General features: G+C 41.8%; 1 protein-coding gene and 1 long non-coding RNA gene across 2 annotated transcripts; one reads left to right on the top strand and one right to left on the bottom strand.

Moving 5' to 3' along the window:
* The first annotated feature begins 122 nt into the window (after positions 1 to 122).
* LOC116613525 lies at positions 123 to 2336 on the top strand. Its single transcript, XR_004294192.2, has 2 exons — positions 123 to 632; positions 1150 to 2336. It is a non-coding gene; the product is annotated as an uncharacterized LOC116613525 (long non-coding RNA).
* On the bottom strand, positions 2091 to 12548 carry LOC5505739 (tubulin polyglutamylase ttll6). The gene is made up of 16 exons (XM_032374074.2): positions 12200 to 12548; positions 12093 to 12133; positions 11878 to 11996; positions 10646 to 10776; positions 9998 to 10106; positions 8954 to 9145; positions 8420 to 8505; positions 8257 to 8329; positions 8035 to 8187; positions 6471 to 6652; positions 6008 to 6085; positions 5721 to 5828; positions 5205 to 5379; positions 4809 to 5015; positions 3636 to 4417; positions 2091 to 2451 (listed from the first exon to the last, which is right to left on the bottom strand). Exons 1-16 carry the CDS (start codon positions 12382 to 12384, stop codon positions 2358 to 2360), a joined length of 2715 nt encoding a protein of 904 aa, XP_032229965.2. The 5' UTR covers positions 12385 to 12548; the 3' UTR covers positions 2091 to 2357.
* Between the last annotated feature and the right edge of the window lie 2912 nt (positions 12549 to 15460).

Raw genomic sequence — 15460 nt, 5'->3', positions numbered from 1 at the left:
CCCCCCCCCCCTCCCTTTTTGAGAAAAAAAATGCTTTTTTGAATAAAATAAATGCCTTCGCCTGCTTGACTTTGCTGATGCAACAAATCCAATTCAGCGTGAATTATTTTAAAATCTATGTAGTGACCTTCAAAGAACCACTGGATCAGTTGTAGGCCGTCTATCCGGCCATCATCCACCCCCCTTTTTGAAATCCTGGATCCGCCCCTGCTATCATCCCTCTCTTACCCACATCACAACCAGACGATCACCTTAATTGCCACGGCCATAATAGCGCAGCCTAAACGCTGGTGTCCTGCGTAACCGGTAGAGGTAGTATTTGCCACAGTTTCTGACTTTGATGTAGACGCCCCATTTGCAGCAGTTTCCCGCCTAATTGAAGCACACCTTGCGAGTCACTGCAACTTGGCCTACAGTGGCCTACAGAACCGACCATCCATCCAGGGGCATAAGGTACCACAGCGTTTCGGTGGTACACAGGCGATCGGTATAGCTGTTTCTGCTGCGCCGTAGAAGCGATACCAACGGATTCCAGGAAAAAGGTCACATGTGGCGTTGCTCTGACCGGTATTGCAGATGGACCTGCTATAGTCATTCAATTGTGTACCTTGGCATGCTGCAAAGGAGAAATGGTATGTCTAGTATGACCAGTTTTTCGAGGCAAATCAGTTGTTTTAGGGAAAAAAATTTTCTCCCAAGAAAATACCATTAAGAGGGTTTAATTTAAAGGACTATTTGAAAAAAAAACAATGAGACATACCGCAGACTTTAAATATATCTATATATATTTTTACTCAAGGACATTTTCAACATTTGATTTACAAATAATCTCACTTTTATATAAAAAGATATAATTGTACAGATATTCCAGTATTTCTTCCCTAGAGGAATTTGAAGTGTACCCTGCTCAGTTCAGCTGCATTATCACGAAGCTATCGAAATTAATCTACAATCACTTTACAAATGAAAAGTGTAATGTTTTTTTTTTTCTCTAGACCTGAACCTCTTACCAAATGTATGTATATGCCTTTCAAAATCTGTTTTCAAGTCTACGGTTTATCCTTAGCCCAATGGGTGGGTGTCTTGGGTAGCCGGTAGTCGTAGAATCCGCCACAGTTCCTGACTTTGATGTAGCTCTTCAATTTGCAGCAGTGAAAGCACACCTTGCGTGTCACCAGGCTATAACGACGGGCAGGATGAGATCCAACCATCCAGAAGCGTGGGTGCCACAGAGTCTTACAGGTACACATCTGGTAGGCATGGCATTACCTGCTTTGCCGAGGAAGCGGTACCAGCGATTACAAGGAAGGAACTTTATACGGAGGCAAAAAACGTCCATAGCCCTATCATAGGGCTGTGCCACGCACAAGCTCGCCGAGATGAAAAGTGAAAATATCTTTTCTTATTACGCTACCAGTGTCTCTTGAAAATCCGTGTTGCTATAGTAGTGTAATGGTGCAAGCGGGTCGAATCGAGTTTTCCGCAACACCAGCTACTGCCTGCAAATAGTATTCTATTTCATAACACTCCCTATCATAGTTCGAAAAAGGCATGTAAAAAATAATTGGTCAGCAACAGCTTGGCTTAAGGCGGGGAGGCTAGCGGTACGAGTCGAGCGAATTCATAGATCCGACATGTCAATCACGCGCGCACGAATAGCCAATCAGGAAAGAGATGATGCAATAACAGCCATGTGGTGGGACTTTTGTGGGACATTTGGGTTGCACTTTGCTGGCTTCTATTTTCTGCTTTCTGATTGGATATTCGTGCGCGCGTCGGATCTATGAATGGGGCTTGGTGAGGGGACGTTCCATTCCGTCGTTCCGCTGGAGAACTGAGTACGAGTTGAGTTGGCAATCCTCTCGCTATTTATGGCCCTGTTCTTGCGTAACCATCGCCAAAATCATCACCTTGCCTCACAGGTTACATTGTTCTAGCCTATTTCAAACTTGCTTATGATTATGTGTGTTATGAATAGGCAGATATCAACTAGTCGGTTCTTATACGAATATAAGCTTAGATCGTCGTGCGATTTCTGTCCAAAAAGAAAACGAAAGTTTCGCGAGGAGCAGAAACAAGATTAAGGAATATAAATACAAAACATTGCGTTTATTTGTTAATGGTTTTTGGCTCACATTAAAACGCATAGCATTTTAAACATTTCTAGAAGAAATTATTAAATACACCTTTGGTTTTTAGATTACAAATTTGAATACAATATTATTTACTATCATTATTTGCTATCATTAGAATTGTAAACATTTGCTGCTATCTATTGCTAAAAAAAGACCACGTTCTGCGATGTGCAGTCGACAGACGTGCCGGAAGGATTTGAGTAACTCTCGAGTAGTTATCGATTAGCTGAGGGCAACGGCGTGGTTTTCTCGGAGCTCGAGCTGCTTCAGTCGCATCGTGTTGGTAGCTCCTCGTGCGCGCTGAGCCTTTGTGGATCTGTGAAGATTACAGATGGACACCATTATCAGCACCATCACCATCACCACCATAATCATCATCATCTCTATTGTCATAATCATCATCACGATTATTATATCATCATCAACATCACCATATAATCATTATTACCACCACCATCACCACCACCATCACCACCACCATAACCATCACCATTATCAACACCAGCACAATCATCACCACCATCACGGTTACCGTCACAACCACTATCACCATCACCACCATCTTCTTTATATGTGTCTGAATGAAATTTAGACGAAGTTTAACCGAGTCACGGTCGCGCGCCCTGGGGCCGAATGCCGGCCCCTGGTCAGGAGAATGACCACCCCGCGCCTTTATTGCACTGGCAGCGTTTCGAGTGAAGCTAACCTATATGATCCACGCTTTTTAGTCCCCACACACCGTCCCAAAGCTTATGGTAAGTATATTCCACTGAGAAATCAGTGTGACGGGTGTCCCTTGTGGCGGGGAGCTGTGGCCCGGTTGCCATGGTTCCCTTGGTAGTGCTTGGTCGGGCGACCAGTACGCGCTCCGATACCTAACCCCAACTTATCTGACGATGAGTTAAATGCCACAATTATCATCACCACTATCACCATCACCACCATCTTCTCTATTGCCACAATTATCATCACCATTACCATATCATCATCACCATCATTATTACCATCATTATCATCATCACCATTACCATCACATCCATCATTTACACCATCTTTTTTGCCACCATTATCCTTATCATAATCATTATCATAAAAGGACCATCATCTCCACTATCGAAACCCTCCTTACAACACTTTGCCTCTTGTATAAACATAAAACCAGTCACCCTCCATTCCTTCGACCTGCTCACAGTCACTTTACAGTTGGTAAGCACTTCTTTTGTTCCGACTTCATACTCAAGCGCCTCTCCCCAACCCCCAATCCTTTATTCTCTCATTAAGTCGACCCTCTAAGCTACTCACTGTACCAACCGCACAGTAAGTGATGGCCCTAACTAAGTCGACCCCCTAAGCTACTCGCTGGTTCTAACCCAACGATTCTCTAAGTGATGCCCCTCACTAAGTCGACTCTCTAAGTTACTCATTTATGCCAAACGTACAGTTCTCTAAGTGATTGCCCTCGCTAAGTCGACCCTCTAAGCTACTCACTTGTGAGCTCACCTCGCTTGTCCTGAAGGGGGAGGTCGTCCTTGCGGTATCCCATCATCCTGCGCGGCCGTAGGTCCCATATTACTTTGTATATTCGGGTCGGACCGGTAACTCACAGGAGCCGGACCGGATATAACTGATAACTCTAAAGAGTTTGGTGGTGGCGTCACTTTCATGACATTAGGAAAAGGATAGACAGAGCACATGTACTGCTGAGTGGTCGAGTAGGGCGTCACCCCGCCTGGACTGGACATGTTCGTTTGTGAACCAGGGTATGCAGACGCGGCCACACGAGGGTTCACACGGCCGGAATTCACAGGGTCTTGAAGCATTTTTAATCCCGTCGCACTAAACGTCCTTCGTTTAAACTTCGAGTTCGCAAGTTCGTACGTCGGGTTAAACCGAACGTCTTCTGGTGTTCGCCACTCGTCCATGACCCCACTCGGTTTCTGGACGATTTTCCGTGACCCATATCTATGTCGTGGGATACCTATGTTATTCCCAGCAGGGGCAACTGGGACTATTCCTACAGAAGCTAGCGCACGTCTATCTGTTCTTGTCAAAGAAGGTGGTCCTTGTTGATTCATGGAATTTAGATTTACTACATTGGACATTGATTGTGTTGATTGCTGGAACGGGTTCAACCTTCCCATGCCGGAAGTGACGCAGTTGATGCTGGCGGCGCCGGAAGTGGCTACGCCGCCTGAGTGATGAAGATTAGATATGACTTTGTCCGCTAGACTTGTGGGAAGGTGGTCATGTGAGTTAAACGAGCGCGGATCGTCTCTCGAGTTCTGAAATAGGGAAAAAAAGATTAAGTCAAGCGCAGACTTAGCTCGTGCATTTTGTGTGTGTGTGTCTGGGGGGGGGGGGGGAGGGGGGAGAGGTTGTGTGTGCCATCTACATGTCCAAGGTCGAAGGAGGTTGAGAAAGCCTTGCTTGGTTCACACGACAATGGACATATTGGCAGCACTATTATTCCCCAAGCATTGGAGAGGCTTTCCTGGCTATATTTCAGCAATTAAATCTACTATTCTCCAAAGCCGCCGGCAAAGCTTTTGATAACTCGCCATCCAATACGTAGAGTCACACAACTCGGCCTCCAATACATTAGAGCATCCCATCACGTCCCCTCTAATAATCCGATTCTGTCCTTTTAACGTCCCGCATGATCTCATATCTCACCCTATCGTGTAGAGCACAGCTTTTCTGCGGGCCCCCTGTGCCCGGGGTGCAGTGCAAAAGCCTGTGTACGAACTCTATTATCCCTAGTCCTCTTATTAGATTATCGCGCTGGAGTATTGACGTAATTCGCTCCAGTTCCTCCTCTTCCATGATTTCCAGCGGCCTACTGGTATCTAGGGCATCGGTGGATCCATTCATCCTTGCATCCTTAAAAAAAAAACAGCAGAATTTCAGTCAAAGAGAAAAAATAGACAACGCAAAGAAACTAACAGAAGAATGTCACAAGATGACTCAAAACTAGCCGGCACTCCTAACGCCGGAGACACATATATATATTTATATATCCTCATGCCATAGAACCAGCTAGCTAAAGTTCGTACTTGTTTCCATGGTTACCTCGTTCTTGTCTTTGTTGCCATATGGTCTTCTTGGCAACATTCTTCGAGTGGAGCGACGGCCGCCGTGCGGGCTCTCGGGTCTCATTCCGTCTCGTTTTGCTGCCTTCCCAGCATTCTTTTGGCGCGCAGCATCTACCTCCTGCTGCTTTGCTTGGATCTGCTCGCGTTGTACCCTGGAATATCAATACCAATGTTTTAGTTATCGACATCCAGCACTTGTAAGGATTTTGAAATAGGTTGATGTCATTGTTATGGCTGATTTTGACAGCACGATTTAGTCATATGCAATTTGCCCGCAACACCTCAACGACTGGAGTCCTAGAGTGTAAATCAGCCTACGACTTTGTTACGACGTTCAGCTACGAAAGTCGCAGTGTGTAATTCAGAGCTAAGACATGTCGTAAGAAGATCGTATACAACTAAATCACGTTGTCTAAATCACCCTTTACAGAGTCTATTTTATCCGTATTCAAACTTATCCACAAACGTTTTCTGGTTTGACAAGTTGACGAACCTCGCGCACTCTATCCTCGCTTTAGAAGCCGCCGTCTCCTGGAAGAGCGAGCAACTGTTCTCAAAGAACCTCGCATACTTCTCCTCATTACCTTGGGGGTAGATCCGTCTAAGAAATAGAATACATGTTTTTAGCATAGTTTCACAAGTGGAAGGAATTCGCATCAGGCAAGGAGCTTGAACCAGGCAGGGAACTCGAATAAACCTCTTCCAGCAAAAGAACGCCAGACATCGAAATGATCAAATATCATCTCTATTGTCGTCACCATAACCATATGCTCATGATACCTGTATTTGCCGAGGTTTTTGTCCTCGTACTTGGTAATCCACTCGTTATACTGCTGTTGATTTTCGCAGTCATCCCGTCTGTCAAGAAAACAATATACCATCAGGTAAGTTATCTTCTTTTTTCGTATTAAAGTCATCAAAGTCATCGTTTGCAGCAAGAATAAAACCGCATTATCACCAGTTTACTTCCGGAGGGCCAACGGAAACCTCAAACGTTTCAGAGACAAAATAATATTTTAGAATCTGCCATATTAACCACATTCTCAAAGAAACTTCCAATAGACACATTGCTTTCACATTTTTAATATTCTTTTTATCATTAACCATCATCTTCATCATCATATCATCAGCCTTTACCATCACCTCGGCTCATGATCCTAACTACTACTTGTCTATATCAACCTATTCCCGTTTTAATTGATCTCTATCATCCAGAGAAGACATGTTTTCATACAGTACTTACTTGGGCTCCTTTGGGCGCTGTTTCTGTAAAAGTCTCTCTCTCACTCGCCGCTTGTCTTCTTCGATGATCTTCCGCCTATCGCAAGCCCCAAAGTTCAGCAAGGCGAGTGCATCGGACATGAGACCTTCCTTGATCTCCTTGTCCAGCGGGGAATCAGTCGTGAAACTTGGTGAGTGGTTTACCTAACAAGGAAGAGCAAATGCACATGATGCCACAAGGACGAAGACTTAGCCAAGTTGGGTATTATAAAGTAAGCAAGAGACCATGATGTAAGAGAACGAATCCCCCATATTAGGGTATGCTCCAATGATGACGTCCGTAAAAACTTTTTTTTAGAACAAGCAGTTATTTTTTAATACGTCTCTGATTGGTTAGCGCTCAAGTTTCCTAGCAACGTGAGTCTTACGCGCGATCACATCTTGGGCAATGTGATCCGGCAAAGGATGTTTTGGAAATCTTTTTTACCAAAAATACCTTCCTTTTTTACGAACGCTGTAAAAATGATCTTCCATAGAGTACGCTGGAGCCAATCAACCGTTTCTGGGACATTGAAATGCATAAAGTGCGTGATTTTAGGCTCTGGGATCAACTTTCCCAGTAAAAGTTTTCACTGCTGATTCGCAAATTAACTTAAAACACAACAATCAATCATACAAAACACAATTATCTTCCAATTCCCTTTTGATGAAAAAGATACATCCAGAACTTAATACCATTATATTCACACCGATATTAGAAAATAAAAGGTTTCAAGTCTTTATAATGAAGTAAATCTTATTCCAGTGACAAGGGTTTCTTGAGTGACATGATTTTTGAACATTTGCGTGAATTGAATTGAAGTTCATCTAAATGTTATAAATCAAAGAAATATAAAGGGCTTCTTGTATTGAAATACATAACATAGACTCTGAGAATGCCTTGGTATTCTATCTCACCGAATTACAGAGAAAAAAAACTATTTAGGAGTCAGCCCGATGCATCTTGAATGAACTCCAAATTCACCGTCTCCCCGATGTCTTCCCGTTCAATTATTTATATAACATTTAATTAACTGAACATTAGATAACAGATACCAGGACACCACCCCATGAGTAGCATTGTGATCATGAGCCTTGAAGAGCAGCTAAAAGGATAAAAACAGGTAGCAAACGAAGTAAAAATTGCAGAGGGAAAAAATTTGGTGTGAAATTGTACTAGCTCGTGGTGCCCATAACCAAATATGGCACGACAAACCATGTATGGATGCTATGATTGACAAGCTCGCGCAATCTAAAAATAGCTTTCATGGACGACATCATGGGCCACGGGGGTTCGTTCTCTTATATCATGGTCTCTTGAAGGTAACTTACTTCCATTTTATAATTTCTATACTTTTGTAATAATAGAAGGGCCACTTGACTGCAATGTTTTGTACGAAACAGGTACTGAATACTTTGGGCAAGTACCAAGGCACTGCTGAGGGAGGTGCACATTTATAGGCATCATACAGACCTATGTACGCACCCGTACTTCAAGTGCTGTAGCGCTGAATGAGGGTAGAACCTCGACCATAACCCTATCTTACCTCAATGACCCATGGCTTCAACTTCTTGTCCAGCAAAACATCAAAGCCGAGGATCTCAAAGCAGGCACTCCCCTTGTTATGATTTGGAAAACAGGTCCGGTAATTATGCTTGAGGATAGGATGAGCAGTAACCAAAGTCTTGATGATACAGTCCTGAAAAAAGAGACATTATTTAAACATGCTCCATATGTGTTATTATAGTGAAATCGTTTACACTTGTACCTCAATTCCATCCCAAATTTCTTTCAGGTCGTATCCATTCTCAACAAACCAGTTGTTGATGGTGGTTATTCTTCTGCAGACAACAAAAATCGAATTTTAGGAAGAATGAAGTCATTTCCAGGTTTATTAAAAGTGATAAGCTGGATAATGGGGGATGGTGTACCTTTTGCTTCCAATTTCCTCATCTCGTATAAAGTCTTTGCTGTGCTTGTTAATAGAGTAGTTGGTAAGGTGCATACAGATGTCATCCTAAGAATGAATAAAAATGAAAAATATAGATTTAGTCCTATGACCAAATACATAACTTCTGTGCTGGTGGTGTTTATATACATATATACATCTAATACATATAACCATATTTACAAGGTGTTATATACCCATAGTTCACCGCAGGCTGTTCTACCCATAGTTCACCGCAGGCTGTTCTACCCATATTCACCAGGCTGTTCTACCCATATTCACCAGGCTGTTCTACCCATATTCACCAGGCTGTTATATCCATATTCACCAGGCTGTTCTACCCATATTCACCAGGCTGTTCTACCCATATTCACTAGGTTGTTATATCCATATTCACCAGGCTGTTATAACCATATTCACCAGGCTGTTATACCCATATTCACCAGGTTGTTATACCCATATTAACCAGGTTGCTATACCCATATTCACCAGGTTGCTATTCAGTAACCATACTCACCAGGTTGTTATTCTGTGGTTCTGTGTACTTCGATGTGGCAAATCTAGCCAAGCCGTCTTCATAGACAAATACACGCAGAGGGTCACAAGAAGTGACTAGAACATAGATCCTAAGGTCAAACTTGAAGCCGTCAATCAGAAATGGTTTGGACACATACTGCTGACAAACCAGATGCTCCCCAGGCTTGATATCCTGAAAAATTGAAAAATAAAATAATACGAAACAATGCCTTAACAACAGGGACTAATCTCAGCTTTTGTTTATTAGCTTATGTGAGTGACATATAATATAGAGATCATGGAAGCATTGTTGGCTAATTGGTACTATGGGTACTTTTCTTATGTTACTGTAGGTCGAGACTACATAAAAGGGTGTGTGTGTTGTAAATGGGTCTAACATGTTTTAAGAATGGGATACTTTCCCCTAGGCTTTCAAGGAAAATTTGAAATAAAAAAACCCTGTTAGCAACACATTTGTATGTGATAGGGGATTACTTCCAAACTGAGAGAAAGAAGACAGAGCCAAGGGGAACTCTCAGTAAAAGTTGATGGGGGGTGATCAAAACTTTTCTGCCTCTGCTTTCCCTAAGTGGATCATCACATCCTAATAACAACTGGACATAATTGTAGTAAAACAGAAATGAGTTCTACAGTATGTTGGTGTCCTAAGAACTGTGCAATTCGGGAAAACTAGAATTAGGGTTATACAGATGATGACATTTATCTGTTTTTATAGGGTTCCCCCCACCACAGGGACAAATAGCCACTTTATATGAAATTGCCAAATTTGGGAACAGTAAGATGCCTTGTAAAGTCTTGTACAAAGGCTGACTGGTCAGGACATTGATGAAGGAGCATTTTATAAAGGGTGGTCCAAAAAACAAAAATTATACCAAGTAGTCTAAGCCCTAGATACAGTAATAATTTTTCTTAAAGGATGATTCTATTGAACCCAGGAAATCTTATTAGATCCACCAGACTGGTGTACCCTTATCTGACCAATTAATTTTAGATAAGGATTAAAATGTAATATGTTTTCTAGTACCTTTGGATTTTTTGTGATGACAATCCCTTTCCCCTGGCTGCCACTTTCAGGCTTTGTAATAAACGTCTTGTTCTTCTTTTGTCGACAATAAGATTGAAAGTCACCATAACTGAAACATAAAGATAGCAGGCATGAGCTTATGAAACTAGCTGTAACTGTGTACTGGTTTTGGTATTACAAGACCTGTGCAGCAATAATTGCAAGAGAGTTAAAAACAGCATGCATGCTCATCAATTGTTAAAAAAACAGCATTGCCATCCATGACAATGAACAAAATTTCCCTGTTTTTCTGTTCTACATCTGCAATCATAGAATGACCGTTTTCGAGTTTTCCTGAGCATGTGCAATTCTTGATGCCATTACTGATGCTGTTATGTAATGTCTGTTGTCTATGGTGTTGGAACAATAAAGGAAAAAAAAATGAAAAACTCATTTACAATACACTATTATTTCACATCCCTGGTATTACCTCAAAAAATTCCCCAAAATGCTTATTTAGTGAAAGTTTCTCACAGGCTTGTTTGGCTGGGGATTGGGGAGGGGGTGCATTCATGGGTATCATATAGAGAAAGTATAGTAATCGGCAATGCTCTAATAAGAAATGACCTACATTTTAGCAGGCAAGCGGGGCTGACAAATAATACTCACTCAGCGGGCAACACCCATGTTTTTGGGAAGACAGCATAATCGTTTGGAAACTGTTTCCACAAACGATTCATGTTCCTTGCAAGAAGATCCTTTCTACAAATCTCACTCATACCAGGGAAGTGGTTGATTTTCTAGTAAAAAAAGCATACTAATAAGTGGAAGGCAAAACAGTATATAGAGTGTATACATCAAATGAGACTACGGACAGTGAAAACCTTGGTTGCCGAGATGCATTGCTCCTAACAAGTTTGCTACCCCCCCCTTTCCTCCCTACCTCAATTTCTCGCGGAATAAATAAAGAATATTCAACAGACACGTAAAAATTCTTACAAAGTTTTGATTATGCCTATCCGATAAGGATTAGAAGTGCTAACACCCTGTTTACAAAGTGAGTGCTTATATGGATGAGAAGGGCTAATGTCCCATCTACACACCAGGGTTTACCAAACAGCCAATATTAAAACAATATCTTGTTCATAAAGAACAAAATCATATATGCAAATTAATGTTTCACACATATCAAAAGATACATTGATACATAAAAAATCTCAAAGACTAATAATATACCTTATAATTTTTTGGGCAGTGAAAGCGTTTTAGCAATTAAGAAAATAGAATATTGATATAAACAGAGATTATCTAAAATTACCATGCCAATTGTGATGCCATTCAAAGCAAACAAACCTGATCCGATATTGGAACATTTTAATTTATTCGTTTGTTCATGTTACAGCCTCTTTTATCAAAACTAAGCTTCTTTAAATGGATACACAACACATGATATTTCCCAAAGATAATTTCTATACAGGAATGACAGTTTGGCTTATCGCTGAGAAAGTCCCGTGATCAATGGCTTATGAAATTCCTGAGGACACTTTGGTCTCTAGCCGCATACCTGAATTAACTTTCGAATGGATTTCTAAAAACCACCCATACATTCCGTAGTCACCATCCTTTATCATTTAGTAGAGAAATGATAGCAGCAAAAAGAAATGCCAAAACATGATATTTGTTAAAAAGTTACTTTTCGATGCGTTAAATTGCTCTCAAGATAGATACTGTAAGCTAAGAGCAATTTCAAATTGTAAAATGTTTACTTAGTGATCGGCTAAATAGCAAATAACCTCTTAAAACAAAAATATTGTAGTAACATTTAAGAAGTTGAACAGTTTTAAAACTGTTTAATGCTTTTGGGTAAATAATAAATACGTGAACAAGAAAGTAGTTCATACTTGGTAGCGTTTCATTTCCATGCATCGTTCCAAGGCCACAGAGCAATCGATCCAAAACAACGACCAGTCGTCCTCTTCCCCAACTTCTTTCATTCCAAACCTTTTCGTGACTCTGCGAACTAAAAAACCACAAAAATAACAAGTCAGAAATTTTTTAAGACGCATGGGGGAGTAATAAAATGACCGACAGCGGTGCTATCCTTGACAACACTTACCCGAATCGTACTTGCAATTCGTTAAACACACACTCAGCCATCTGTAAACGAAACGTAGAAATTTAGCAAGATTGTATCAAAATGTGCGTATCGTTAAGTTTACTCACTTTTTCTTCTTCTTTTTTGGCTTTGTCTTCTTGAGGGAGCTTGGAGTTTGCGGTATTTGTTCAGTGACCGAAGGAACTGTTGATTCAAAATCGTCTACACCTTCTCCCTCGACTTCGCTCTCCCCGTGATCGCTAATTTCACTTTCAATATCGCTATTTTCTCCAGGAGCTTCATTTTCAGTCATTCTTCAATACTATCCACGTGTTATGGTATAGGTTTAAAGTGTTTCCTAACGTTCTCCGGGCATTATTTTGAATCACGGAAAGTGGAAGCCATGATCATTTGTTATGTCGCTATTGTACATGTTCCGGGCTAGCAACCGAACTTGAAAGTGATTGGCTTTCCAGTTGCTATGGTAGCACATGAGCCTGCGCGGCGAGAAACCACGGCGCGGGCGAGCGATCGGAGCACGGGCTATAGGACAGTTTAGCTCTAATTTGATGTCTAATGCTTGTTTTAGTGTTGAATAAACCAAGTATTCGCCTTGGTTTCGCTCCTTTAGCGAGCTCTGTCCCTACGCTCTTTACGACCTTTCAAACGATGCGCTTTACGGAACAACAGCCGCCTCGTAAATGAGTAACTCGACCTCATGCGGCGCGTTTTTCTCTCGGCCCAGCCGCGTGATCGAACAATATTTCCTTCTTGAAATCAATAATTTCACGACTGGTTTTCCTGTTCCTTTTATTATTTGCTAGATTTCAAACATATTTTTTTTATTAATTTTCTCGCGAATAAACTTAGCGACGCTAATAGTTTGCACATCCCCCCCCCCCCCCCAAAAAAAAAAGCGGTCGAATCCACCTTATTTCGCGATGTATCATATATGATGGGCCATAAGTAGGGCCAATCAACTTCCAAACATTCTGGTATTATGTAGGTGTCACGGCGTTTTTGTGGACCAGGCTATTTTTAGACGCATGGATTAGCAAGCGTGACTTGTTTGTTGACGTTTTAGACCGAGAAAGAAACATTCTCGCGCCGCGCTCGCTGTGTGCCCAATCTCCGCGACGCCCTGGGTCCCCGGGATGACAGGCAGCCCAAGCTCTTTATTTGTCCCTATTGATTTTACGGTAAACATGGGTCGAAAAACAAAATTAGTGAACAAATAAAATAAATAAAAAATGTTGAAAAGATGTGTGTATTCTAGTGTTGTGTTAATGCTTACTTTTTGCGTGTTCTTTGGCCGTATAAAAGCGCCTTTTTCAAGATTCAAGATTTGAACTCTTACCAAAACGAAGTGAAAGGTAGGCAAGTAATTTTGGACACGTTCCGTTCTCAAAAAAACATTTTCTCCCGCTTATCGCGCTCGGATCGCGACGACATTCTCACAAATAGTTGGAGTCCAACCGTCAAAGTTGCCTCGCAGAGGCGAATATTCTAACGGATTCATCTGCAATGAAAAATCGTGTGGCGCTGAGATTTGGGCTGGTTAGACTCCAACTATCTGAGAAGATGTCGCCGTGATTTGAGGCGCAATTAAGCGGGAGGAAGTGTGTTTTTGAGGACGGAACGTAAGGTATGTCTATGCTTTCCTACCTTTCGCTTCGTTCTGGTAAGAGTTCAAATCTTGAATTTTGAAAAGGCGCTTTAATACGGCCAGAGAACACGCAAAAATTAAACATAAACATAACACTAGAATACACACGTCTTTTCAACAAGTTTTTTTTTAATTTTTCACTAATTTTGTTTTTCGCCCTATGTTTCCTGTAAATATTATTAGGGACAAAAAAAGAGCTTGGGCTACCTGTGTTAGGCTGAGCTAACTATGCGCGCAGTCTAAAAAAAAAAGCTATGTGCTCTCTTCGGTACTTCGACTTTCGCCGTTTTTTATTTCAATTCTAGCTTGCAATAGCAAAGTGGCTTCCATACGATCGCACTCGATTGCAAGGGCGAGTTTCCTGACATCGTGTGCAATCATATGGAAATCAACCTCGCATCCAAATACTGAAAGCATGAGCAGCAATCATGACTTAAAAGTAAGCGGACTATTCCTTTATTGACCTAATACTGCAGACACTTGTAATTTTGAGGGTTCCATTAGGGGGCCTTAGAGTAGGGTATCTTTTACGAATCAAGTAAATGGTTTAGGCAGTACACGGAAAAGAGAATTCAATGAGAATCGGAAGCGAAATAAGTGATCCTTCCACCATCTGGTGTGAGCGTGAATGTCATTTATTTTCTCCTTCCTTTACTTCACATTTTTTTTTACAAAAGAGCTGAAGGTTCACTTGATGACGCAAGGCCATATCACTGACGGGTATCTATGTACTGACGGGTGAAGTGAGTCGCATTTTGTAAAGCTCTAAGAGCGATTCTTTAGGATAAAGTGATAAAGAAATGAGACCCTGGTCCAGACCAAAGACTTTGTGTACTTGGGAAGTACCATCTCTGACAATGCACGAATAGATAATGAGATCACCTTCAGAAAGGGGAAGGCCAGCGCAGCATATGCTAAGCTGAGAGAGCGGCTGTGGGACAACCATCACGTATCGCTCAAGGTTAAAGGCAAGGTCTATCGAGCAGTTGTCTTATCTGCCCTAGTATACGGTGCAGAAACATGGACTGTATATCGCAGCCAGGTGAAAAATTTACATGCATATATGATGCGACATCTGAGAGAAATAATGAAAATTACTTGGATGGATAAAGTCACAAACAAAGAGATATACAAGAGGACCGGATTACGGTCAATGGCTGACACACTCATTGAGAAAAATCTCAGATGGACTGGGCATGTTCACCGCATGGACACTGACAGATTGCCTAGGCAGCTGCTCTACTCTCAGCTCACGACAGGGACCAGGAATCAGGGTCGGCCTAGACTCAGGTTCAAAGATGTGGTAAAGAGGAACCTGAAGTGGAGGGATATAAGCTCAAACTCTTGGCAAACCACTGCTCGGGATCGTCCAGCATGGAGAGTTAAGATCAAAGGACCAACACAATAGAACAGTCATCGTCGCCTCGACGGACTGCCAATTAGGATTATTTAGGATAGAGATGCTCGTCGAGAAATTCGAAAAATACCCCTAAAATAACTGCACTAACAAAAATTGCTACCCTAAAAATACCTCAGAAGCCCTAAAAAATGCCCCGCCCCCCCCTTCCCCGGGCCAAAGAGGTTTTAAGGCTTTGAGACCAAATAAGGAACAAGTACAAACCACATACCAGGTCAATACCACCTCCCCTAGGGGAGGGAATATTCCCAATCACTCTACCATACTATGAGGCCCATCAGGTCGTCTAATGCTGTCGTCGCACTA

Source organism: Nematostella vectensis, chromosome 5 (assembly GCF_932526225.1).
Source record: "Nematostella vectensis chromosome 5, jaNemVect1.1, whole genome shotgun sequence".
NCBI classification, from domain to species: domain Eukaryota; kingdom Metazoa; phylum Cnidaria; class Anthozoa; order Actiniaria; family Edwardsiidae; genus Nematostella; species Nematostella vectensis.
This window is presented reverse-complemented; position numbering and strand designations above follow the sequence as displayed.